The 25,455-nt window shown below is 40.1% G+C and overlaps 1 protein-coding gene across 1 annotated transcript; it reads right to left on the minus strand.

The window, feature by feature from the left end:
* Positions 1–360: 360 nt before the first annotated feature.
* Positions 361–23,125, minus strand: arhgap31 (Rho GTPase activating protein 31). The gene is made up of 12 exons (XM_036143176.1): positions 22,206–23,125; positions 17,786–17,888; positions 15,726–15,870; positions 13,328–13,410; positions 13,104–13,211; positions 10,287–10,429; positions 9,980–10,187; positions 9,750–9,871; positions 8,915–8,971; positions 5,630–6,256; positions 5,395–5,543; positions 361–3,862 (listed from the first exon to the last, which is right to left on the minus strand). The coding sequence occupies exons 1-12, from the start codon at positions 22,303–22,305 to the stop codon at positions 1,922–1,924; spliced, it is 3,786 nt and encodes a 1,261-aa protein (XP_035999069.1). The 5' UTR covers positions 22,306–23,125; the 3' UTR covers positions 361–1,921.
* Between the last annotated feature and the right edge of the window lie 2,330 nt (positions 23,126–25,455).

Raw genomic sequence — 25,455 nt, forward strand, 5'->3', positions numbered from 1 at the left:
TTGGGGTAATTTCAAGTGAGTAACAACGTTTTTTCCTTCAGGACTTCATTTGTCCTTCTTCCTCAGCAGATAGATCTTTAGAGATATTCCATTTTATTTCCTATTTTACATGTTTTTGTAATGTCGAAGCACTAAACTAAACTATGGAAATCTGTTTGTTTTGGGATATGAAGCTATTAGGACTAACCCGAACTCAACCAGTGACAGATTAAAAGCTTGAACGTTGTTGCATCAGTGTCAGAAACTTGTTACCAACGGGAACAGTTTTGCCCTGAGTGCAAAATAACTCAATAAAGATATAAAAATGTTATTAAAATACTAATTTTTGAATCATTGCATCTGTATTTTATTTTAAAAAAAATAATTTATTTCTCTCAAAACATTCTACAGGCCTGTGAGCGTTGCGCTAAAGCAAAACCCGGTAAATTGAATAGGAACACGTTTTCTTATTAGTTGAATTTTTTTCTGTATGTTGGTGAAGATTCCCAGTCATCCAGGTCATGATCAATCCAAGAAAAGGTTAAGAAAATAAAACAACTACACTTCTATTCTGAAGCTGAAGACGATTTTGCTTCAGCGCAGTGAGGAATGTTCTGATGTTCATATCGGACCAACCAAACAACTTCAGGTCTATAAAGCTTGGAACTCCACTCCAAGATATCTTGAATTGAGAAAGCTTCCTGAATGAGAAGCAAAACGTCTTCAGAACAGAAGTCCAGTTGTTTTTTTTTTGTTTTGTTTTTTTTTTACCTTTTTTGGATTCATGGCTGTAATACAAGATGCAGGTTTAAATCGGATCCATCTGGCTCCACCTGGTGTTTCTGCTGTGACTTGCAAAAGTCCCTGTGATCTGACAAGTTAAGCGTTTTATTTCCCAAGTACTGCAGAGGTGAATCTCCCTATCTAAATGATCATCGCTTTATGTGAGTTGATAAATGGGTTTTGGGAAAGAAAGTGGGTGAGCTTAAGAACAGTTTTCTAACCTTTGCATAAACACAATGTGTGATTGAGTTCAGTCAGTCTGATGAGTGGCTTTTTGGTTCTGAACTCATTGTATTTAACATGTGCAAATCTGAGGACGCAGCCTGAGTTGTACCCTCCATATGTCCATGCATGTGTCCAATAATGGGTAATGGGTCATCTTGCCATGAAGTTATTGCTTTATTGAAGGAATAAAAACCTATCTCTTTAGCGTTTACTTCACTTAAGCCAGCAGTCACAACAAATGCTTTCTTGCATATGATTCGTTATTAAGTAGATGGGTTTTTGAAAATGTTTTGAACCATCCACTAAGATGCAAACTGTACACACGTTTCAACCTAACAGATCAGGCAGAACTTTATGACCCCCATGTAGCCCTCTTTTCAACTTCCTCTGATGAACCAGCACTAACATCTACAGCAGTTTAATTTACAGCAGCCTGTAAGTCAGCCCGGGACACGCTTTGCTCCCTGTGCACATCAGTGAGCCTTGGCCTCCTATGACCCTGTTGCTGGTTCACCTCCGCTCCTTCCTTTGGACCCTTTCTCTCCCACTTGTGATAGCTTCTGACCTCTGCAGACGGGGAACGCCCCCACAAGAGCCGCAGTCTTCTAACCACCACCATTTGTCCCGTTTCAAACTCGCTTATGTTCGCCCACTTTTCCCTGCTTCTACCACAACCCTGAGGACACAATGTTGGCTTGCGCATTAGTACATCCAGACCACTAAAAAGATTACCTAAAAAATAACAACCGGGATTAATTGAGATTGAATAAAAACATTAATCTATGGCTTCCTCCTTTTGATTCTTTGATTGATTTATCTTCACGTTTTAAGGAATTTATCACTGACCGAACACTAAATCCCACAGATTATTCTCATAATCTTCTTTGTTTCAAATGCTTTTTATGCATCTATTTACATGCGGTCCCACTTGCAGTCACTCGATCTGTCTGTGACTCCTGCTGTCGAATATCATGGACCTCCTCTGCGGCTGGTAGAAGCAGCTGGTGGACGTTTCCAGTCTCTGTCCACTTTTGGGAATAGTCATTTTGTTCTGCAGAGCGTGTCCCTCTTGCGTCCTGAAGCTCTCGGTCATCTCTTTGGAAAAGACACTCAGGGCTGACGTGTCGTTCAGACTCTTGATGGACGATAGCAGCTTGCCGTCGTCCCCGGATGTCGGATAGTCCATGAACGGGAAAGGGGGGCTGAGAAGGATGAGGCTCTGGGGTCTCTGCCGGTTTCTAAAGGACGGTCTTTGTAACAGAGCCCCTCTGTTGGGTCTGGGACCATCAACAAACACTTCCAGACTCGGGGCATGCCTCCTGGTTATGACCGGCAGTTCTGGAGCTGGGGTCTTCCCCGTCTCAGCGGACTTTTGAACATTCGGATGCTTTTGGTGTTTAGGAGCTGGCTCCTTGTTCTCCAGCTCCTCCTTTAGGTCCGACATCATCAGGGGCAGCGCGGCCGGGCTTGTGTCTGCACTTGCTTTCAGAAGTCCGTTTTCTTGCTCCGTCGCAGCACCAGCATCGCTCTCCAGCCTCGTCTGAGGTATCTGGCTGTACTGCACCTGCGGAGGGACGACGGGCACAGCTTTGACCTGGCACGTTTTTATCATGTAGGGTGTGCGCACCGACGATACGCTGACCGGGGCGGAGTTTCGGCGCAGAGGTGCCTGTCGATCGCTTAGAAACAGGTCCAACTCCGAGTGACCTTTATTCACAGTTCCAGGCGCGGCCAGTGAGCCTTTTGGAGCAGAGGAAAAATCAGACGAGTTCCGATTTTGCTGATTGGAAATGTCTCTTATGCATCGATGGCCAAGGTCCAAGTTAAGGGAGTAGGGTCTGTGTCTGAAAGAGCCGTGCTCCTCTCTCTTCACCGGCGCTGTTGGCTCCAACGACATTTGCCTGCTGAACCTCTGAGATGACGACGGGGTCTTTGGTTTCGTCGTGCCGCTCTTCGCTGTTTGAGGCTGGGTTGCGTTACTGTTGTTCAAGCTCGTTCGTCGGGGCACCGACACCTGATTGGTCCATTTAGTTTCTGGGTTAGTGGCGACGTTCAGAGGAAGGTTTTCAGGCGGCGAAAGCTCCGAGTTTGGAGGTTCTCCCTTTGAACCGAAGGGAGAGAGCTGGTTGAACAGCTCCTCCACGTCGGGCGAGTGGAGAGGACTGGTAACCCACTGCTTGGTGGAGCTAAGATCCTCCCAGGACTCCACCAATTCCAGCTCCTCCAGGTTCCTCCCACATCCGTCTTCATCGTCGAGGTTTGCCAGCTCCGGTGTGTTTCGTCTCTCCTCTAAACACGCCGAGAGTCTCTGAAAGGCGTCCGCCTCAGGAATCAGGGATTTCTTTGCGTCGCCCTGTGATATTTTTGTGTCCTGTTGTTTCTCGGGTTCTTTGTCCGCGCTGTCTGAGAAGCTTGCAACCTGTGGTGCGTCCTCTATTGTTAAAGGATTTCTAACACACTCTAACCTGGTTTCCCTGCTAGGGAGCTGGCCCTGCTTGGTGAAAGCTGGGGCGTTTTTGTGTACAGGTTCCAGCTTCCCTTTGGCATCTATTGCGCCTGAAAGTTGGACGTCAAAGTTTTGGTGAACACAAAACAAGAGGTCTGATTCCGAGGGCTGTTTTCTTTTCGAGTCAGATCTATTTGCAGTCACACGTTCAGCCAAAGAGGTATTCGACGGCGGCTCCTTACAAAGCAAAGATAGAGACGGAGAACTGCGGCTTCGCTTCGACTTGACGTCCATTGTTAACTTGGTGCTCGCTGAAGCAAAAACTTCAGGTTTAAAAGTCTTATGCAGCAGGTTGATTTCAGGCTCAGCGATTGTCAGCTCTTGTTGGAGGTCCGAGCAAAGCTGTTTCCCAGGAGCAGGTCCTTCATCCTGAGCGATAAAAGCAGACTCCAGTTATTAACACAAAATGACCAAATTATCACATTTTGACTTAATTTGAGGCAAGATTTGAGGTTTTTACATGATCAACATTCAAAAGTTCAAATGTAAATTTGTTTCCGATAAAATCACTATGACACAATTAATTAACAGTTAATTAACAATTAACCCCAACATTCATTCCACAGGCAGATTTGGAGGTTATGTAATTTTCTTTTTAGATTTGAAAAACATGTTTATCCTGACTGGAAAGGATATAGATTTGTGTTAAAATACAGCATGATAGCATAAATTGGCATAGATTTTAACAAAAAAAAAAACATTTTCTATGTTTGACTTATATTTTACATAAAAGAGTCTGACCAAAATTTATTTAAACCCATCGCAAATTGTGAGAGTATGCGGAAAAATTCAAGGTTTTACAACATTTGCTGTAGTCCATGGTATTCTAAAGCATCCTAATCACCCTGACCGACTGGGAACAGATGTTTTCATCAACTCATCAGGTGAAAAAGCAGCAGCTCTCTGCAGCTGGCTTGAGACAAATCACGGTTGGAACAACAGAGCTGACTGATGAGCTGCAGCTGCACAAAGAGGTTGCTCAAAACCCAGGGAATGACTACAAAACCATATGTAGAGGTCTTGAAGTTCTACTGTCCACACCACAAGATATTATAAAATTAATAATACCACCACATGGCAGGAAGTCAAAACACATCTGTAATCTGCACTAGCAAGGCTGGTGACGAGAGAGAGGAAACAGAAATCAAGGATCACCATCAAGGCCATCCTGGTGACTGTGGGGCATACCAGGGGCAAAGCCGACAGCTCTCCAAAGGAAACTGCATACTACTGGGTTACATGGATGCAGACTAATGAGGAAGCCACTTCTACCAGTATGGCACACAAATACCTGCATAGCCTTGTGAAAAAAACAAAATCTCATCAGGGCAAAAAGAAGCGCAGGTCAACTGTTTTCCAAAAATGAGAAGCATTCAATTTGACTACATCAAGAACATCTTGTGATGGGAAACTTTGGATGCTACAACATGGCCATGACAAAATGATGAAGAGATGGCTGAAAATACAGTTCACTTTTTGGAACCACACAGCCAGATTCCCATCTTTAATCAGATAGAGTGTCTGTGGCAGGAGCAGAGAATTAGGGTGATGGCAAGGAGGTCTTCCAAAAAAACATCCAAAATATTTGTCAGTAGCAATCAGGAGAAGCAGCTGGCTGCTGTGACAGCCAAAAAAGACTTTTCCTATGACCATCGAGAAGGGTGCAAATAATTCTGGGCATGGCAATTTTCATACAAGAAACTAAAAAAACCGAGCTAAATATTTTCTTTCACATTAATCTTCTACATTCGCTAATTATCTTTTGGGAGAAAACCTTGTCATTTCCAGTCAGTAAATAAGCTAACTGCATCTGCCAGGGGCGTGAATACCATTGGGCTCAACTTTAAATCTTAGCACTCAATGAAAAATAACAGTAAATGAAATAATAGTAAAGCATTTACAAGTTGTGTATCTGTTGAGAGATTGTGCATGTCCTCCCCAGAAGATGGCGATGTATCTTTGTCTTCACTTTTTTGTGCATTAGGCTGCGTTTCCAGTTTAGAAATGTTTTTTTCTCCTTCAGTTTTTTGAAATCTTTCCTTGCAGGAATCTGGGGGGAGGAAAAAAAGCAATTGTTTATTCACACCTAATAATACGTTTAGCCAAAGGAAGAAAATAAAAGAGAAGATCGCTCACCCCGTGGTGACACTCTGGAGGTCAGGACCTCTGTGTGCTTCTTTTCTGTTCCTTCCTGTCTTTTCGGTTCCAGCAGAGGGAATGTGTTGCTCTTTTTGAAGTTGCTGCTCTGCTCTGCAGGCTCCCTGCAAGGTTTCAAAGTGGCTGCTTTCTCTTTGCCGAGCCCCCTGCACGGTGTGCTGTTAGAGCTGATGACGGCAGACACCCGTAAGGGCACCGACACCGCAAAGGGCTCCGATATGTTGACGGCTCTGCGCTGGTGCCTTGGAGAAGACTCCAGTGGGAAGAAGCTGCCTGGAAACGAGGGCCGGGAGGAGCCCGAGTACAGCATCCTCCTGTTTTTAGGGGAACTGGGCTTGTAGCCGCCGTGGTCGTCCCCTTTGAACACCTTGAGTTGCTCGGGCATCGTTTTTGGAAAAGACGAGGAAGCTCCTGGGGAGTCTCTTTGGTTAAGGCCAGAGCTCCAGCCGGCCATGGCACCACCTTTCTTTGCTTTAATCTCCCAGTTTTGGTCTTGTTCGTTCAGATCAAAGAGCGAATCAGATCCCAGTGTTCTGGATTTTACATCAGGAATATAAATACTATTGGATCCATCGGTTGAAGTATTGTTTCTTGCACCATCATCATCTGTGCGATAAAAAAGAATAATGTCATGTATTCTAGGATCCCCATAGTAAGCAATGCAATGGTTATAATTGTTTTTTAAAAGGCTGTGATTAAGCTCATTGTTTAAACATACACAGCTTATGCATACCTATTCAACTTTTTTTTTTTCATTTTAAATGATTCAGGTTTCAACCACATACGTCAATGTATAGTGTTACGATTTTATGTAACGGACCAACTCAGAGTGGCACAATTGAAAAGTTGAAGGTAAAACATATACAAGTTGTAATATTTTTTTCACAAATAACACCTAAAAAAAGCGTTGAATAAGTTTGTACTCAGTCCTCCTGAGTAAATGCTTTGTAGAACCACGTTTCACTGTATTTACAGCTGCAGACCTTTTAGATCATGTCTTTGCAGCTTAGGAAAACATAGGACTCAACTTTTTGCCCATGTGTCCTTTGCAATCAGACTGAATGGAGAGGATCTGTCAACATCCACGTTCATTTCCTGTCACAGATTCTTACTTAGGCATGAGTCTGATTTGAATGAGGCAGTCTAACATGTTTGTCTGCCTTAATTTAAAGGCAACCTCTGTTGTGTTTTCTCTCAGGATCGCCCTGCATTTAGCTCCAGCCTTCATCCCATTAACTCTGACCAGCTTTCCTGGGCCTAATGAAGAAAAACAACCACACAGCATGATGCTGCCACCCCCATGTTTCACTGTGGATGATTTGTTCTTTGTGTGATGTAGCATTATATTCTGCCACACATAGATTTTGCATATAGGCCAAAAAGTGTTTTTGTTTTCTTTTCTTCTCATGTGACCAGAGCAACTTCTTCCCCATTTCTGGTGTGTGTCCTACGTGGCTTGTGGTCAACTAAAAAAATGCTTTCTTTCTTTAAAACAATAGCTTCCTTTCTGCCACTCATCCACTGAGGCAAGATTTACTGAGTGTATGATTATTAGTTGTCTTGTCAGTAGATTTTTTTTAACATAAGCAGGGAATCTCTGATGTTCCTCCAGCGTAACCTTTGGTCTGTTGTCCGCGTCTCTAATCAACAACATCCGTTACCATAACTATGTCGATGACACACAGCTCTACATCACCATGTCATCAGGTGACAACAAAACCATCCAAGCGTAGAGTAAATGCTCAGAAGAAATCAATCCATGGTATGAGCCAACATTTTCTTCAGTTGAATAAAAACAACACTGAAGTAATCATTTTGGAGCAATGGAGGAGTTATGAAAAACGTTGCACTGCTTCAGTTGATTCAGCTAGTAAGGCAAGGCAAGTTTATTCATACAGCACTTTGCAGCAATAAAACAATTCAAAGTGCTGTACATAAACAAAAAAAACAAAGAAAGAAAGCATTACAGAGACAATAAAAACATTACAGAGGCGAGGACTTTGCATTGAAATGGGAGTAGCAGGTCTGATACAGTATAAGACAAGTTGGATTGCAAACTTCACCATTAACAGTTAAAGGCAACTCTAAACAAAAAGGTTTTTAATCTTGATTTAAAAGAACTCAGACTTTCAGCATTTTTACAGTTTTCTGGAACTTTGTTCCAGATAAGTGGAGCATAGGAACTAAATGCTGCTTCTCCGTGTTTGGTTCTGGTTCTGGTTCTGCAGAGTAGGCAGGAGCCAGACAACCTTAATGGTCTGGAGGGTTGATACACTGATAACAAGTCTGTGATGTATTTAGGTGCTAAGCCATTCAGGGTTTTATAGACTAACAGAAGTATTTAAAGTCTATTCTCTGAGATACAGGGAGCCAGGGGAAGGACTTTAGAACTGGGGTGATGTTCTCTACTTTCTTAGTCTTAGTGAGGACGCAGGCAGCAGCATTCTGAATCAGCTGCAGCTGTCTGATCCACTTTTTTAGTTCTGGTCTGTGTGGTTTAAGATAAACTCAATCACTGACTGCTGTATGCACACCTCCTGGAAGGCCATGTCTCCATTACCAGATGAAGTTGGAGTTTTGTAGTCCAACTTGACTTATACCGTATCAGACTATTGAACCTGCTGATGCTGTTCCAATGCAATGCGCTTGCCTCTGCAATGTTTTTCTTCTGTCTCTGTAATGCTTTCTTTCCTCGGTTTGTTTTTTGTGTTGTTCATGTACAGCACTTTGAACGGTCTTATTACTGAAAAGTGCTTTATAAATAAACTTGCCTTGGCTTGCAAAGCCTGCCAGCTTGGGAAAATTAGCAAGCCGTGTTTGTAGTGTTGCCAGACTCTTTTTGTTGTCAGATTTGAAGAGTACCTGCCAAGATTTTCAAAGTTTGGTATATTTTTTATAATCCAATCCTGCCGTAAACGTCTCCACCACTTTGTCCCCGGTCTGCTGTGTTCTCTCGTCTTCATGATGCCGTTTGTTCACTAAAGCAAACCTCTGAGGCCTTTACAGCTGGATTTATAGTAAGATCCAGTTACCTACAGGGGAACTTTATCTGTATCAAAGTAAGGCATGGCAATATCAAATGCAGGCCAAACCAAAAAGCTAAACAATGTTTGCTTTTGGTTATTTTACTTCACAATCTTGTGCTGGTCTGTCACATAATATCCCCAGAAATACATTGAAGTTTGTGTTTGTGTCGTGACAAAATGCCAAAAGGATTTGCAAGGTGCAGCTTTGACATATAAGGTATATAAGAGTTGGGTTCACCTGGTGATGAGGAGCACAGGGACTCCATACTTCTGGAAGGACGCAAAGCTGCCTTTTCTGTAAAAGAGAAAAAGTTACCGTATTTTCTCAAGTAACACCTTAAGACAATGTGGACTTAACAACTGCATCAGAGATGTGTTTTAGTGTCATTCTTGTCTTTGCTTATAACAAAAATGTTTCTTCCTACAAGGCAGGTAGTATCTATAAACTGAGCCATAATGTTTTTGGCAGTTTTATATATTTTTAATTAAGAATATACCTTAAAATGAGCAGTGAGTTAGTGATTTAGTTTAGTTCTTGTATTCCACCTAAGCTAAGCGTTGTTGCTATCATGCGAATTGGAAATAATATAATTTATTTTGCCTTTTTATTCTGTTTTGGCCCTTCTTTCAGTAATTCTCAGCCAAACTTTGTCACAAGTACCAGTGGCAGTACTTTGGCTGCCTTTAGGAAAACTAGAAATGTTCATCCTTCAATGAGTCAAGCAGGACCGCTGGAGATGAAGGTCTTGGGTTGTTTGTTTTGAGTCCTAAGCCTTTTCGCCATGCCTTTAAAACGTCTATCAACATGGTGGTACTTCAAAATCTTGGTTTTCACTGAAGTAGTGCTTGTTACAAAATTGGTAGAGAACCACTCATCCTTTGTCAGCCTTATTCACTTTCTGATAGCCATGTAACACTGTTGCTCATTTTGTTTAAATATGTAATTGTGTTGTAACTGTCTTCCTATTTTCTGAGTAGGCAGTAATGTTTAAAGTTTGTCTGTGTACTTTTAATGAAAACAGAGTTTTTGTATGTTTACAGTAGACTTATTCATATCGGAGCAAAAACCCGACCTGGTGCCCCCTGTGCTCTGATGAACACACTGCCGTTGCGGCTGAGTTTTCCCTTTGTGTCCACCGATCTTCCGAGGTTAAAGATAGACTTCCACTTCTTGGATTTTCCAGAGAACTTTCTCCTAATTGAAAAAAAAGGGAAAATAAATAAGTGACCTGCTATTTTACAGCGCACGCTTTTTAATGTGAGACATCTATATTTCGCTTAAAAGTCTGAACTTCGCTCTTACTTGCTATCTGATATTTCTATGACAGTGTGATAGAGCGATGCGGTGCTAGTATCAGGTAGGCTGTTCTCTCGCTGACGTTCTTTGTGCACTGGGTGGTTTGGACTTAAGGAGCGGGCCTGGGCTTCTTCCAGACTCATCAGCTTCATCGGCCCACTCCCACCGCTGATGGGGAGCGTGGCGTATTTTTCCGCACACATCAGATTTGGTCCTGCAAAGGTATATTCCGTTAGCATTTCACATATAAGTAAAAATCATGTACTATTTTAGCACTGCAACAACTGTGGGCTTGTCATCTTAGATATCGTACCTTCTTGGGGTTTCACTTGATCAGGATCCCCACTAAAGATCTGCTCCGTGTGGTTTAAGATAAACTCAATCACTGACTGCTGGATGCGCACCTCCTGGAAGGCCATGTCTCCATTACCAGATGAGGTCTCTATGTCCTTAGATCTAAGAAAAACAAGTTGTAAAATTTTAACAACATAAAGCAGACTACAAGTATTTCTTAAAAGCAGAGAATTCACAGTACCTTGAATTTAAATATGCAGAGGCAAAGTAAAAGAAGGAACGGTGGTGCAAAAACCATTTTTGCCACCTTAAAAATTGACTATTTTTTAAGATTAATTCAGTCATTTTCTTGCAAGAGTTTTGGATGAGAACGATTAATCATTACATTAATTATGTCAACCCATCCAGGTCCTGAAACAGGTCCAGACCCAGATCATCAAACTACCACCACCATGTTTGACTGTTGATATGATGTCTTATTCTCAAATGCTGAATTAGTTTTACACCAGATGTAATGGGACATACACTCTCCAAAAAGTAACCGTTTGTTTTGCCACTCTAAGAATGTTTTTCTTAAAATCTTGGAGATTGTCAAGATATTTCAACTAATTTAAAACAGACTTTCTGGTCAGAGGTGGTTTTCACTTGGGAAACTACCATCGATGCCGTTTGTGCCCACTTCCTTTTTTGTTATTGAATCATGAACACTGACCCTGACTGTAGCTTCGGCATCCTTCAGCTTGAACAACAAAATTACAGCAAAAAAAAAAAAAAAAAAAAAAAAAAAAAAAAAAACTAAAAAAATAGCGGATTCACAAAATTGGTAAGCTGAAGTCCATGACTTTGTTTAGCATTTCTGCAGCAAATACTGTGAAGTAATTGTTCAGAAATAACCTAAAAATTGAACGGCTTAAAAAATATGACCCAAACAGAAAATAAAGATATTGATGCAGTACCTGGACAGACTAAATTCTGATTTTCTGCTCTCCAAGAGACTCCGACTACACAACAAGATTTATTTAAGAGCTAAAAAGGGGGATTTTGCATGATATGTCCCCTTTAAGACTATTTCACACAGCATTTTCATCTTAAACTTGCCAAGAGTGAGCCACCTTTGAGCTACCTCTGGCCATTCCTAAATTACAAGTATAGACGCCGTTATCCTGCACAAAAGTGAGCTTTTAAAAATAAAATTGGCAGTGCAGGAAAACAGGTACTGGGTGGCATTGAAGTTAGCACTGCACATAAAATCGCTGTTAAAAGTCTCTCCGTACATACCATTCTTTAAAAAAGAATAATGGCAGGCAAACCAAACCCAGCGTTGTGATCATGTTGTTGGCCAAGAAAGTAGTTCAGATCTGATTTATATTTCTGAACTGGTTTCTCTTATTCTTTCCCTTTGTTGTATTGGTCCTTTTCTAAAACACATGGCTAAAAGGTGCCTTAATCCTGCTGTGAAGTGCTTTTCGTTTCTGTGTTCTTGAATTTCTTCAGTTCGGGTCAGTTCTGTGTCGCTTTTAAACAGGTTCTCCTTGTGTATTCTGGCTGGCGTTTACATCCCACCACAAAACTGTACCTCAGACACGGGAAAACATGATAACAGAAATGATGAGAGAGTCCAGGTATATATAAATATACCTGGACTCTCTCATCATTCTTCTTGGGGGATTTTAACCGCGCAGATGTTGTCAATAAGCTTCCAAAATACAGACAGCATATATAAAGTGTCCCACCAGGGATAAAACAAAAAACAAAAAAACACACGCTAAACCACTGCTGCACAACTTAAAAAGATGCACAGAGAGCTATCCAACGCGCAGCTCTAAGAGTCTGATCACTGTCTGCTACGTCTCTTCCCAACGTACAGTCAAAAACTGAAAACCTCTAACCTGTGGTTAGGACTGTTAGGAAGTGGACGGATAAATCAAAGCAGATGTTACAGGCATGCTTTGAACACATTTACTGAGGCTGTGACATCATACATCTGTTTGGGAGGACGTGTGCATGTGCAGACTAATACCTTTCGCACATATAACAACAACAAACCATGGTTTTCTTCACATCTGAGGAAGCTCCGTCGGATCAAAGAAGAGGCTCATATCAGCGGGGACCCGGCTGTGTTTAAGTAGCCAAGGAACAATCTCACCAAGGAGACCAGAACAGCCAAGAGAAGATGCAGGGAGAAGTTAAAATGCAGCTTCTTATATAACGATCCTATTTCAAGGATGACCCTGAAAAACATTACATGCTATAGGAGCCCATCCTCCCACTCTGTGATGACACCTCCAACCTCAACATCTTCTTCTGTAGCGTCGAAAGCCAGCCATTCACACAGTCACACAGAACACATCACCACGGGGTTAAATGGCTACAGAGCCATCACCCCTAATGTCTGCCATCATGAAATCCTTTGAGCGACTGGTGTTGAAGAGTTTAAAGGCCACAACAGCGACTGCAGGTCGAATAAGGTTGCTTCTGATTCTGATTACAGCTTTTTTAACCAACTTAATATTGTCAGACAGGTCCGATGTATTTCTCTGGAAACAATCAGACATAAGTGTTGCAGATGAGGTGGGTATGACTTTCCACGTAGGGCCAGGTTGATTTGGTTACCTTTCCCCCCCTTAACAGATGAAATCATCATTTGAAAACTTAATCTTGAATTTACCCAGGATATCTCTGTCTGATATTAAAATGCGTTCGATAATAGGAAACATTCAAGTGTATCAAGAAAAAAGTTAAAAAAAAAACAGAGAAATGTGTGAGAAGGCGAATACTTTTTACATCACCGTATGTCTGAAGTCGTTCCAGCAAATGTCTTAAGGCTTAAACTCACCTTAACAGATTTGGAGCCCAAACCAAGGCCAGATTACGTGTGTGCATATTTGTCTGGGCGCTTAACGTGGCAAGGCGGGCCAAGTGCTTGGAAAGGTACTCCAGAGTCCTGAGAACAGATGTAGAAAAAAAAGTCTTTCATTCTACTTTTCATAGCGTTAAAGGCGGTTGAAGCAAACTGGACCTCTGTTTCAGGAGCTGAGCCGCGAAAGACGTCTGGTTTACCTGAAGTGAGGAGTCGGAAGTTCTCTGACAACTGTCTGAATGTGTAAAAGTCTGTCCTGATCTCTGTGAAAGGAGACAGCCTCCTGTGTGGGGAATACAGATACACGCAATGACACATTTTATTTTATTTTTCAAAAAAAATAAACCTTTGAAATTTGTAAGAGATTAATGCTGTGGGAATTTGTATCCAGATATATGCATCAGCACCCCTAACAACCCCAACAAGGATAAGTGTACTGGACAATGGATGGATGAAATTTGTATCCAATCACTGAACAGGAAATTAATTTTCTGAGTACAAAATAGTCTAATACCTAATCTTTTTCAAAAGGTTTTCTGTTTACACTTTACTAAGATTTTTTTTTAATATTCAACAAACTGCTAACAGCTAAATTGATCTAACAGAATAAGATTCAATTAGTGTTAACTACTTCTCAATTCCATTCAACAAATTACAAATGATAAGAAATATAATTTCACACACAGATGTCCAAATTATATCCAAGTTTATATATTCTAAATCAGTCTTAATTCAGACTCATTCAAAATTTTACTCATTTAACATTTAAATAGACGTGCTGTAATGCATGAAATTAAACCAACGGGACTGATATCTTTGCAAGTTGTATTGATGTATTGATGTCAAAAAGCTTCATATATACAACGTCTCTTCAGACAAAACCCCTCCAAGCATAATGTAGACATAAAAAAGGTTGGTTGAAGATGTTCAGACAAAAAAAAAAAAACTGTTAATGTCTAAATAGAGTTTATCAATCAAAAAGGGTAAAACAAGTCAGACTTTTACATCTTTGTTTAGGTTTAATTTCGGCAGGATATACTGGTAAAAAAAAGTATATATATATATATATATATATATATATATATATATATATATATATATATATATATATATATATATATATATATATATATATATATATATATATACATACATTTCTCCTCGGACATCTAGTCTTTGAAGGTGAGATATTGGTGATTAACCAGATTTCTAATATAAGACCAGGAGAGGGAAAAGTCTTTCAAACCATACAAGAGAGCTGGAGATCCAGGCACTGCCAGCCAGAGATGTATAAAAGCCAAGGTATGCGAATAACTCAGTCAGAATACCCAGACTGCTCCACAGAGAGCCGTTCTGATACTTTGGTATGTTTGTTCCATTTTCCCCTACTGCAGTCTCCTTCATGCCTACAACCACCCAAAAAAAACAGCCAAAAACCTTTTTTCACTGCCAAATGCAGACAATATACAACCTTTACTTTATCTTAACAGGTCACATTTTGAATATATCTAAGGATCTGGTCGCATATTAGTGTTCTGATATGTACTCAACAGAACTTAAATCTTAAGATTTTGTTATTTGATTCAGTCTCATTGATTTTATGTTCCATTTGTACAAAGAACAAGATGTTATCCCACAATGCAATACAGTTCAAAATGCACTCACAAAAACTGACCATAAACTTCTGTTTTACTAGAATCCGAGGCTAAAGTGTGATAGGTTCAGATGCAATGAAAATATCCCTGCTTCTTTGTAAAAGTATTCGTGTTGTAAACGTACTTTTTTTTTCCAGAGAAACATTGTTGGAGCATTTCTACCAGTTCTCCTAGTTTCTGGACTCTGACTTGGTAATTCTAATACATGAATATGCCTTGGTGTAAACCAATCCAGGCTGACCGTGTTTTTAGGGTCATTTTCCAGCTGGAAGGTAAACCACGGTCCCAGACTCTAATAGGTTTACTTCCATGTTTTGCCTGCATTTAGCTTCGTCAGTTTTCTCATAAACTCTGACCAGCTGCTCTGTCTTTGCCGTTGAAAAGCATCCCGACAACATGTCATGATGGGAAGGACATGTTTAAGGTGATGTGTAAGGTTATGTTCCCCCAAAAATGACATTTTTATGGAGGCCAAAACCTACATTTTGCCTTCAGAGAGGCCAGATTTAGGAAGTGCACGACTAGCAGTTTTTCTGTTTGAAGATTTTCCACTTGAGCTGTTGATCTCTGCAGCTCATTCAGAGGTAACATGCCTCTGCTGGGTACTTCCCTAAATATTGCTCTGCTTTCCCTTGCGGTAGCAACATGACAAAATGAGAAAATGTTCAAAGGGTATTAAATAGGAAGTGCAATTGTAGGCCAACTAATGTTTGGCAAAATGGAAAAAAAAAGCTGAAAGAGCCAAACAAACTCTGGGTTAATCACATAACATGAGTACAAATGTTATTTAGCCTAACACAAACGCACAAACGAAAAACATAAGGGACCATCTGAAGATCAAAAATCTCTGTCCCTTGGCAATGCATTCATGAATGGACAGCAGACCTGCCGTCTCATTCCGACCAGATATTTACCTTCTGCAGGTGAAACCGAGTGTACTCACAGTGAATTTGCTGTAGAGCTCATATGTGAGCAGAGGATTGGGCAGCTCCCTGAAGTAGAGCTTACATAAGGAACCCACACAGTGGATGTCCTGGAGGTATACTTCCTTGGTAAGGTCAGGGCACGCCTCGGAGCAGAATTCCTGCCTACACACAAACACACACACTCGGTGAGCTGAATGACTGGCCTGTTTATAGCAGCCAAGCTCACGTCTGCTGATCTCTGAGACTCGTCAGACCGAAGTGCATCCGTCTGGTCAATGCTGTCGAAAAAAGGAGCAAAAACCAAAGTAGACAACCCCATTTGTTTTAAGGATGCCTAAATTTATCTTTATTTAGAAACTGTACCCAGAGGTCAGTTTGTAACTTTTAGCAAACATTTGCTTATATTTGGTTAAATTTGGGTCTTCTATGACTGTAACAGTGCTGTAAAAATTATTTGCATCCTTACAATTTTTTATTTTTTTTCATCAAACAAGATTTTCAGAAAAACGCTAACAGGGAACATCATAAGTGCAGTTTTCAAACAAGGATTTCATCTATTAAGGTTAAAATCAGCTACCCAAACCAAAGGTTTAGATGGGAAAAATGTAATCCCCGCCTAAACCTAATATATGGGTGCACCACTATTGGAAGCAACAATTGTCACAAGGCATTTTGTTTACTGGCAAGTCTTTTGTCTCACTGTGGAGGAACTTCGGCCCTTTCTTTTTTCAGAAATTGTAGTAATCCACACTGGATGTTTTTGAGTATAAATGGCCTGTTTAAGGTAATGTCATTAGAGTTTAAACCCAGACTTTGTCTTCCTAAAACTGGCATTTGTTCTTTTTTTGTGCCACTCAAGAGTTGGACTTTGTGTAGTACTTTTAATCTTTTTTTTTTTTTTTTTTTTTTTTTTGCTGTATAGATAGGGGTGTCTGTGGTGCAGGAGCTAGGAGGTCACAGGGTCTGTTGTCGCTGATTGTACAGCAGCCCCGCTTCTGTCAGTCGTCTTTAGGGCAACTTTGGCTACAATGTAGCTCACCACCCTCAGCATGGAAATGTGAGCGAATGACTGATTGCAGTGTGAAGTGCTTTGGAGTCCCTGGATTTGATAAAGAGCTATACAACTACAGGCCATTTAACAGAAGTCAAGTGCCCTTGAGCATTATTTCTCAGGTTTATCTCCTATCAGCCAGAATTCATATTGAAATAACTTAAGTAAGTTATTCAGATCCTGAATAAGTAAACCATATCCAGACCACCACCATCTTTGGCTGTCAGTATTTTATAAATCCAATAGGAGCCTTTTTGTTCCTTTTGATCAACAGTAGTTTTGGCCTTTGAACGCCCCAATGGGCTTAATTTATGCTCAGTCTCGTTCTTATTGCTGAATCATGAACACTGACCTTAACTGAGGCAATTGATGTCTGCTCTTTTGTGACCTCCTGGTTGAATGTTTAATGTGATTTTAGAGTAATTTTGATTGGTTTTTTTTTTTTCTGTGGGATGGCTCTCACTGTGGGCCGATGGAGTCCTAAAGCCTTAGAAACAGCTTTGTAACCATTTTAAGACTTTTAGATGTTGATAAATATTTTTTTCTCCTCTGTTAGAGGAGATAAAAATTCTTTATTTCTTTATAAAGGAAAAAAAAGATTTTATTTTGTTTATAAAGGGGCGAGACATAGCTCTTTTTGAGATATTTTTTGCCTGCTTCATGTGTCAGACAGGTCATTTTTAAAGGATTTCTTCAGTCCACATGTATGACAGTAATCACAACTGGGTGTGGCACGTTATCAATCAGCATCAAAATAAAAAGGTAATTCATAATTCAAAAAGGGTGTTGATTACTTTTTCACTTACTGATTACTCTTTAGTTTGGTTATGTTATTTTACACATTAAATCAAAACATCGTTTGACAACTACAGCATGTATCTACGCGTGTCATCTTTGCCTGATATGTAATGTTATGGATATAAAACATTTAGGAGTGGAAAGAAAAGCTGTAAGTAAGTACATTACATTTTCTCAACACTGTACATTCTTGTCAACTTAACAAAACAGCATCTCTGTAATGATTACCTGAGGCGCTGGATGTTTGAGGTGACCCCTGAAAGTCTGTAGATCCCATCCACGATCCCATACTTCTCAATAAACTCCGCACACTTCTGGAGGACCTGGGGGACTTCAGGAAGGAAATCACATGCTATTAAAGAGGCGTGATTACATTTTGCACGTCTCAACTTAGTTATTTCTTTGCGCTGCGCACATGCGTGAAGCGGCAAAAATAAACAACTTTAAAAGCCACACGTCAGCTTTAACAATGCACTGAGCATTAAGCCCAAGGTATGTGGTCTGTTCCACCACATGCCAGCTTTCTGCTCCTCGGGGTCGGTGGCTGTAGGTGAACTTGTGCAGGAAGTTAAAAATGGTTTGTTTGTTTCAGAGGAAAGTTGACACACCCAGTCCTTGTGGCTAGTATTACTTACGACATTTCCTCTAATAGAAATAGGCTTTTGTAATGCTACCGCTGACCTGCACACCGCTTTCCCAACAACAGCCCATCTCAGTAAACAACTTCACCGAAGCCTGTAACGGCTTTCGCTGCGGTTTTTAAAGTGTCTGTTAAAATCACATGTCTGATTCAGTCTGACCACAGCTTCGCTTTAACTAATGCCGATACTAATAAGCGACTGCAGCTCAGTTTGTTAGTCTGAACAAGGCTTTGCTGTAGCCCGTGCAGAAACAGACCATTGACCCCTTGTCTTAAAGAAGGAGGCAGGATCGCATGTGGTCGTCATTTTTGACAATTTCAAACATCAATCTCATTTTTATCATGAGAAATAGAAAGTTTGGAGTGAAAGATGAGAGACGGTCAGAAATCAGTCTTTTGTCCTGCGTTAGTGCTATAGAAATGATCACTAACTTATTTTTTAATGTAAATTAAAAGATGTTTCCGTTTGAATTTGAGACAATAGAGAAGAGTTTCAGATTTGTGGAAAAGCTAACTTGAATGATACATTCTTCATATTTTGAATCCTTTCTGTGTCTTCCTCATATTTTCTGGTAATAATTTCATTTACACTGGAAAGCAACATGCAGAGCCCTTCGTCCTCAAAAATGAATGGCCAAATATCTCTGGCAGCAGTACATTTCTCACAGCTCACCGCAGATAGCAACAGATATTTAAATTCTCATCTTTCTGACCTAAGTAATTGGATTTCTAATTGCCTGCCTGTGGTCAGAATCTGAAAGGCGAGCGACCTCCGGGTTGTCATTTCGCTCGTCTCCGTTTATACACTGAGGGAACATTTCTCATACAGACGGGCAACAAATATAGTTGGAGTTTGGACGGATTTCTGAAGATGAAGCAGTACATGTAATAATTTGTGGAGAGCTTTAAAACTCGAAAAAAGAATCGGCCTCTGGGATCAGCTAAAAAGATTCTTTCACAGAAATTGTAGCTGTTTCTTTGTTTAACTATAAATCCCATAACTGCTGTGCAGTTTAACCTCCTAGGGAAGCCTTACAAAACAGATTTTAAGGTGCCATATGTGTTACATAAAATGACATTTTAGGGCCCAGGGTGAACTAAAGTAGAACTTTAAAAAATTTTTTTTAGGAGATTAAAGAACACCGATTTTGCACGTTGTATTTTGATTGGAACATTTTGTGAAACCATTTGCTTGTTAAGTAAGAAATTGTGTCACTACTGAGTAACACAGATAACTAAAATAATGATAATAACAAACAAAAGTAAAAATGTAGCAGTAACAGAAGTTGTGTAATCAAACAGGTTTTCTGGAGTAATTGAAAAGAACAACCTCTTTAATGTATATATATATATATATATATATATATATATATATATATATATATATATATATATATATATACATCAAACTTGAGCGGGACAGAACAGTAGATTGCTCAAATGTCTGTAGCAGCAAAGACCAGGGTGAAACATTTACTTTTGGTGAAAATATTTTGTATATAATGGTACATTTAGTTCATAACAATAAAGAATAACCCAAAGTTATGATGCTGTTGTGAATGTTATTGCAGTCAGTCCCAATGTTATTGCAGTCAGTCCCTTTGTTTGTGTGTATCATAGATGACATTAGAGACTGCTGTTTTTTGTTTGTGTTTATTAACATTCATAAAGAAGACTTGTGGTTATACAGCCTAGCTGTGCTGTGCCTCTGGTAGAGATAAATTCATCAAAACATACTTCACATATAATGTTAGCTTGGCTCAACAGAAGGAAAAAAGTGTGCTGCAAAATTGCATTGTTTAAGGGCTAGCCATTTGAATCACAGGGACTTATCTTTATTTTTGCTTTAACATATGTTTAACAATATAAAAAACAGAGTGGCTGTTTGGTTTTGTATTGCATATGGCTAAAGCCCAGATTACTAGATATGTTTTTAAAGGATAAGTAGTATGTTTGGGCTCTGGTTCAGTGTTGACCTTTGCCAATTGGTAACCTTGTGTCATACCCAGCTGTTGTCATTTTTGTCCCAACCAATGACTATTTGGTACTAAAGTACGTCATCATTTCAATTATGCTTAATTTTCTTGCAAGCCAAGTATCTATATGAAATGGGTTATCAACAAAACGTTCATTCTCATGTTTAATGTTGAGGAATTTTAATGTTTATTTTTTTTAGCAGAGTTTACAGAGGGTTTCTTTCTATTTTCATTGATTGTAGTCTAATCCATGCTTGGGTAAGCTGACTCTAATAAAATATGATATTATATGAGACATTATGACTTCTGATCAAGCAATAATACACTACAGACCAAACACAACCTCGGGTTTCTGTACACAGAGACTTGCCTTTTTCTTTATATGCATTGTTTTAATCTATTTTTAGCTATACATTGATGTTACCAAAAATAATGCTGATTCAATCTTAAGAAAAGTAAAAAACTGGGTTCGTTGTAGCAAGAGTCACACTTGCAATGTAAGAAACATATCACAGATAAACATGTGTGTATATATGCCAAATAAGGTTACTTTTAAATAACAAAATGTCTGAGCAATAAAACTCCAAATACCTGGAAATGTAATAGTCATTTGGATTTGGTTGAATCTATGCTAAGAGAACTTTTTTTGTAGAAATGTTGCTTCTAAAATTTTGGCCTGCCGTGTCACTCTGAGCAACCTTTTGCTGGTGGACATCGCTTTCTTCAAGTCTCAAAACTTCCTTTCCTTATAGTCCAGTATAGCTGATTGTATAATGAGGAAATTATAGAAAATGTATTTTTATCTCAATTAATAAATTCTCAAATCAGTTATATAACATCCCCAGGGTGGGTATAAATTGTTGTATGGCCAGTATGAATGGCCCAGTGGTCAAAACTGCGATAATATTAAACGATGAAGGGGAGAAAGGCTCCATTTTGGTTTTCCCAATCTATGGACATTTTCAACAATCCCTCCCTCAATATAGGAGATAGTTTTGCTTTTTTGACAATATTGACTGTTTTCTCAAGACCTACATTGTTCTCAATGTCAGTAATGAGAAATGTTAGTTTTAGTTCATTTTTAATTGGCCATATTAGAACACAGATCATTCTTCACTGCTATTCACTGTTTAGGATACTGGAAAGTTTATCTTAAAGTTAAGAAAAAAAATTGTCTTTTCTCAAACGTTAGTCACTTAAATTTGAGGAAAAAAAGAAAGAAAGAAATGTGTTAACATTCTTCCCTATACTGACTCCATAGGTTTTTCACAGCCCACCAACAGCTTAAAAGGACAATATGTCTGCTGCTTCCATGACACAGGGCTATGACCCACACCTCCTCCCTCACTTCCTGCTCTGAATGCCCCGCCTCGCACTGAGCCCATCTAACAGGTCTTTCTCAAACATATCTTTACAGTCTCTGTTCATGTGATTTTGGTTCAATTTCCAAAATATCATGGTTCAACACTTATACATAAAGGCCATTTGAACAAGAAGTCAGAACAAAACTAAAACTAAAACAAAAAAAATCTTTTTTTTCTTGTAATTTTAACACATTTCTGTGTTTCTTCCTTTTGTATTGTCTCTTTTTTTCCCCCAGCCATGTTAAAGCAACAGTAGTATCCATTATCTTTTATTGAGATATAAAATTCTTCTATAGGAGCTATACTGAACAGGATATGTACACAAAAAAAATCTAAGAGCCCCACCCAAGGTTCATTAAATGCAGCCAATGGGTGACTGAATGTTCACGATAAATGGAAAACACATGTATTCTGATAAAAGGCGCTTGTAGTCTTCAAACAAACATGGTTTCAAACATAAAAACCACATATCTTCTGTCTTCTTTAAACAAAAAAACAGCATGTGTGTAAAAGATAAAAATAGCCTAAGTAGTTTAAAAAGTTCAAAACGTCTTTATTGTAAATCTTCCCTTCTGTGTCTCAGTAAAGTAACTAGCACAGGACACATAGTTGTCTAGCTTAGTAAGTGCAAGCTGTACAACAGCACTGGATTTCAAAGGAAAGATTACCATCTTGTCCTGAACCTTGGAGATGTTCTGTCAGGTCACAGCCGAACGCATTCTCGCTTCCTTTCTTTTTGGCCTTCTGCTTGTTGCCTTTATTCTTCATGTGGGCTCCAGTTAGTAGTCCAGACGGGTGAAACAAAACGTTCCTTGAAAGCACCAAGGTAGATCCATATGACCTCAAAAAAGAAAAGAGTCGAGATGGCAGGTCAAAAGGCAGCCGCACAGAAATCCCAGCACACAGCTCCCGAATGCCTGCATCCGCTCGCACCCTGACAGACCCAGAGGTTGGTGGCTGAGAGCAGCGCTTACGTCACTTTTTCAAACTTCAACTCCTTTTTTTTACGTTGCCAGCACCTCCGGAGATGAGCTGTAGGAAAGACGTGGGGAGACGGCTCCTCTGCCGGGACACAGGACTCGGCCGTTATTATGTGGGCTGATTTGAAGAAACAGCATTAGGACTGGTTGGTTTCCTGTTGTTTTTTCACCCCCAGTCACTCTCTCTCCCTCTCCCTCTCTCTCTCTGCTCATTTTATCTCCTCCTCCTTTCCTTCATTTCACAGTCTCCTCTCTTCACTGGATTGTTCTGCAGCCGGGACAGAAGCTCCCATCACTATAGTTGTTTTATTTTTTTTTCTTGTAATAGGTTTTCTGAAACTTCTGAATTCAGAGATCGCCTCGTGGCAGTGATGTGGCAGGGATTTTTCAAGCGTTCAGACTATGCAAGAGGGAGGGAGGCGAAGTTATGGGAGGAAGAGGAGAACAGCTGACATCTGTTTCTCTCCCAATTTAGGAATACCGTTTCTCCCCCCCATCTAAGCTCCCAAAGTTCGAGCTAGCGGGGAAGCTTCTCCCTGCCTTTCCTGAATGCTCCCAATGTATACACGGTTTCCTGTGCAAAGAGCCCAGGCTCAAAAACAAAAACAGACGAGCTCTGAAGGAAGAGGAAAGTGGGAGGTTACTCAAGTGAGGGCCTGAAGGGCACAGATGGGAAATAAGGGGGGGGAGGGGAGGGGGGGTGCACCAAGATGGACAACACGTGGTTCTCGTTACTAACTGCCTTGTATTTTATTGTTTTCCTTTTAAATTAGGCTGCAGCTTCAATATAAAAAAACACAGAACGAATCAATGCAATGTGTTGACTTTAAAAGCAGGGCGTTAAATCGAGGTTTCCTCCACAGCTGCACTTCGTGTCTCCCACAAAATCTATTTCAGTTACATCCCTGCACTGGAATGCCAGGCCTGATAAATATCGTGTAATACTGCAGTGTAGTCCTTACATCCGCAGGCCTCAGACTCTCGCAAAACACGAGAAAATTAAAACTCAAAAGTTAATACATTTCATGACTTTGTGGCCAAGAATAACTGAACTGTCCGTGACTAGTACTACACCCATAACCCTGCTCGAACTGCATAAAAAAACATGTAGGGATTAAATATAACATTTATGGAATGTCCGAAAGTAATTTCAAGGTTTTTATATGATTGATTCATCTTGGATAAGAGGCTAGGAGTTCATCTTGTAACTGGCGAGTTGCCGGTTCAAACCTCTGCTCTGTCTGTCTCAGTCGTTGTGTCCTTGAGCAAGACACTTCACCCACCTGGCCTGCTGCTGGTGGTCAGATGGCCCAGTAGCACCGCCAGCATGGCAGCCCCGCTTCTGTCAGTCTGCCCCAGGGCAGCTGTGGCTAAAATGTATCTCACCACCGTCAGCATGTGAATGACTGAATGTAGCATACAATGCAGCTTTGGGGTCCTCAGACTTGATAAAGCGCTATTCAAGTACACGCCATTTACCATGAGAGGGGACAAATCTCTATGAATCTAAAATCTTCAACTCAGCAGGCCGGCGTTGGCTGCCCCCACCCCAGTTTTAAATGCACTTGAGAACAACATGCTGCATCACTACATTTGAGCAGGAGGAGGCAGGGTTGGAGTATTTTCACACCCTTGTTCTATGTCTGCCATCAGGGGTTAAGGCTAGGAGGAGGAGCAGGCCATCTAGCTGGGGTCTGGGCTAGGCTTGGGCTTTGGGTCTCGAGGGTGAATCAACACGGGGGCTGGCACCTCTGCTTTCCTGGGAGTGGGATATGAGGTTCTGGCATGGAGGGGTGGGTTGGGCGGTGTGTACGGCTTCGGTGGGTGGACCAGCCAAGTGTATTGGTGCAGCTGTCATGGCAGGAGTTTGCCATGTGGTTGGGCATCTAAGGGTTTGTGTGGTGGACTCTGGTTGGCCTCGTCTCTGGATGGATGGGTTTCGGGGATGTCAGTATCCATTTAGGCAATGGATACTGACAACATACAGAAAATACTTCCTCCCCTCCTTTACAACTTCCCTGTATGTAAATAGATTATATATTAATGTACTTCATCTTGTCTAGAGTGTGTATTCATGTACGCATTTTTCTGTGATTTTTTTCTCAACTTTTTTAAAATGTTTACTATTGAGAGTATTTTACAGTCTTTAAATATTATTGAAATTCCTCTGTACTATAATATAATTTTTATTACGTACTATGTTACTGCTGAAATTAATAAATCCCACCTATGATGACGATAAAAGTTTATTTTATCTACATATTAATAATTGTATGACTGCTATAGAAGTTTATGTGCTCATTTCTTCCACAATTTAACTGGTGGACCAGCCAATCAGCTCTCTCTGTTTCCGCCGTCTTTCCTACTTAAGACACTCTTAGGTTAGCTAAAAGTCCTTCTCACTACTCCCAACATTTTAAGTTAGGAGCTGCCTGGAGGCCTACCGTCCTTTGTGACTAACTTTTATCTTATTGAGGTAAAATACTAAGAAAAATCTAAGACTTCAGGAAATTCTAAGATTTTTCCTAAAATGACATACCTAAAAGCTACTATTAGTTTTAGGATTCTTTGTGAATACTGGCACTTCCTAACAACGATAACTGAAGAAGGCCTCCGGATGAGAGGGGAAACATTTTGGAACAAGATAAGTTTCCTTCTATTTTTGCACTTTGGAAATACAGTAATACATGAAACAACATCAACATTACTTAAAAAAAAAGGGATTTTGAGTCCATGTCTTATACCCGAATTACTTTTACCTACTGGTATCTCCCAACTCCTCTGGGAAATATATATATATATATATATATATATATATATATATATATATATATATATATATATATATATATATATATATATATATATATATATACATAAATTTTAGCTTTAAAACGAGCCCCAGTCATCATTAGCAACTTGCCGGTGCTCTCGTTGC

This window comes from Fundulus heteroclitus, chromosome 11, assembly GCF_011125445.2.
Source record: "Fundulus heteroclitus isolate FHET01 chromosome 11, MU-UCD_Fhet_4.1, whole genome shotgun sequence".
Taxonomy (NCBI): Eukaryota; Metazoa; Chordata; class Actinopteri; order Cyprinodontiformes; family Fundulidae; genus Fundulus; species Fundulus heteroclitus.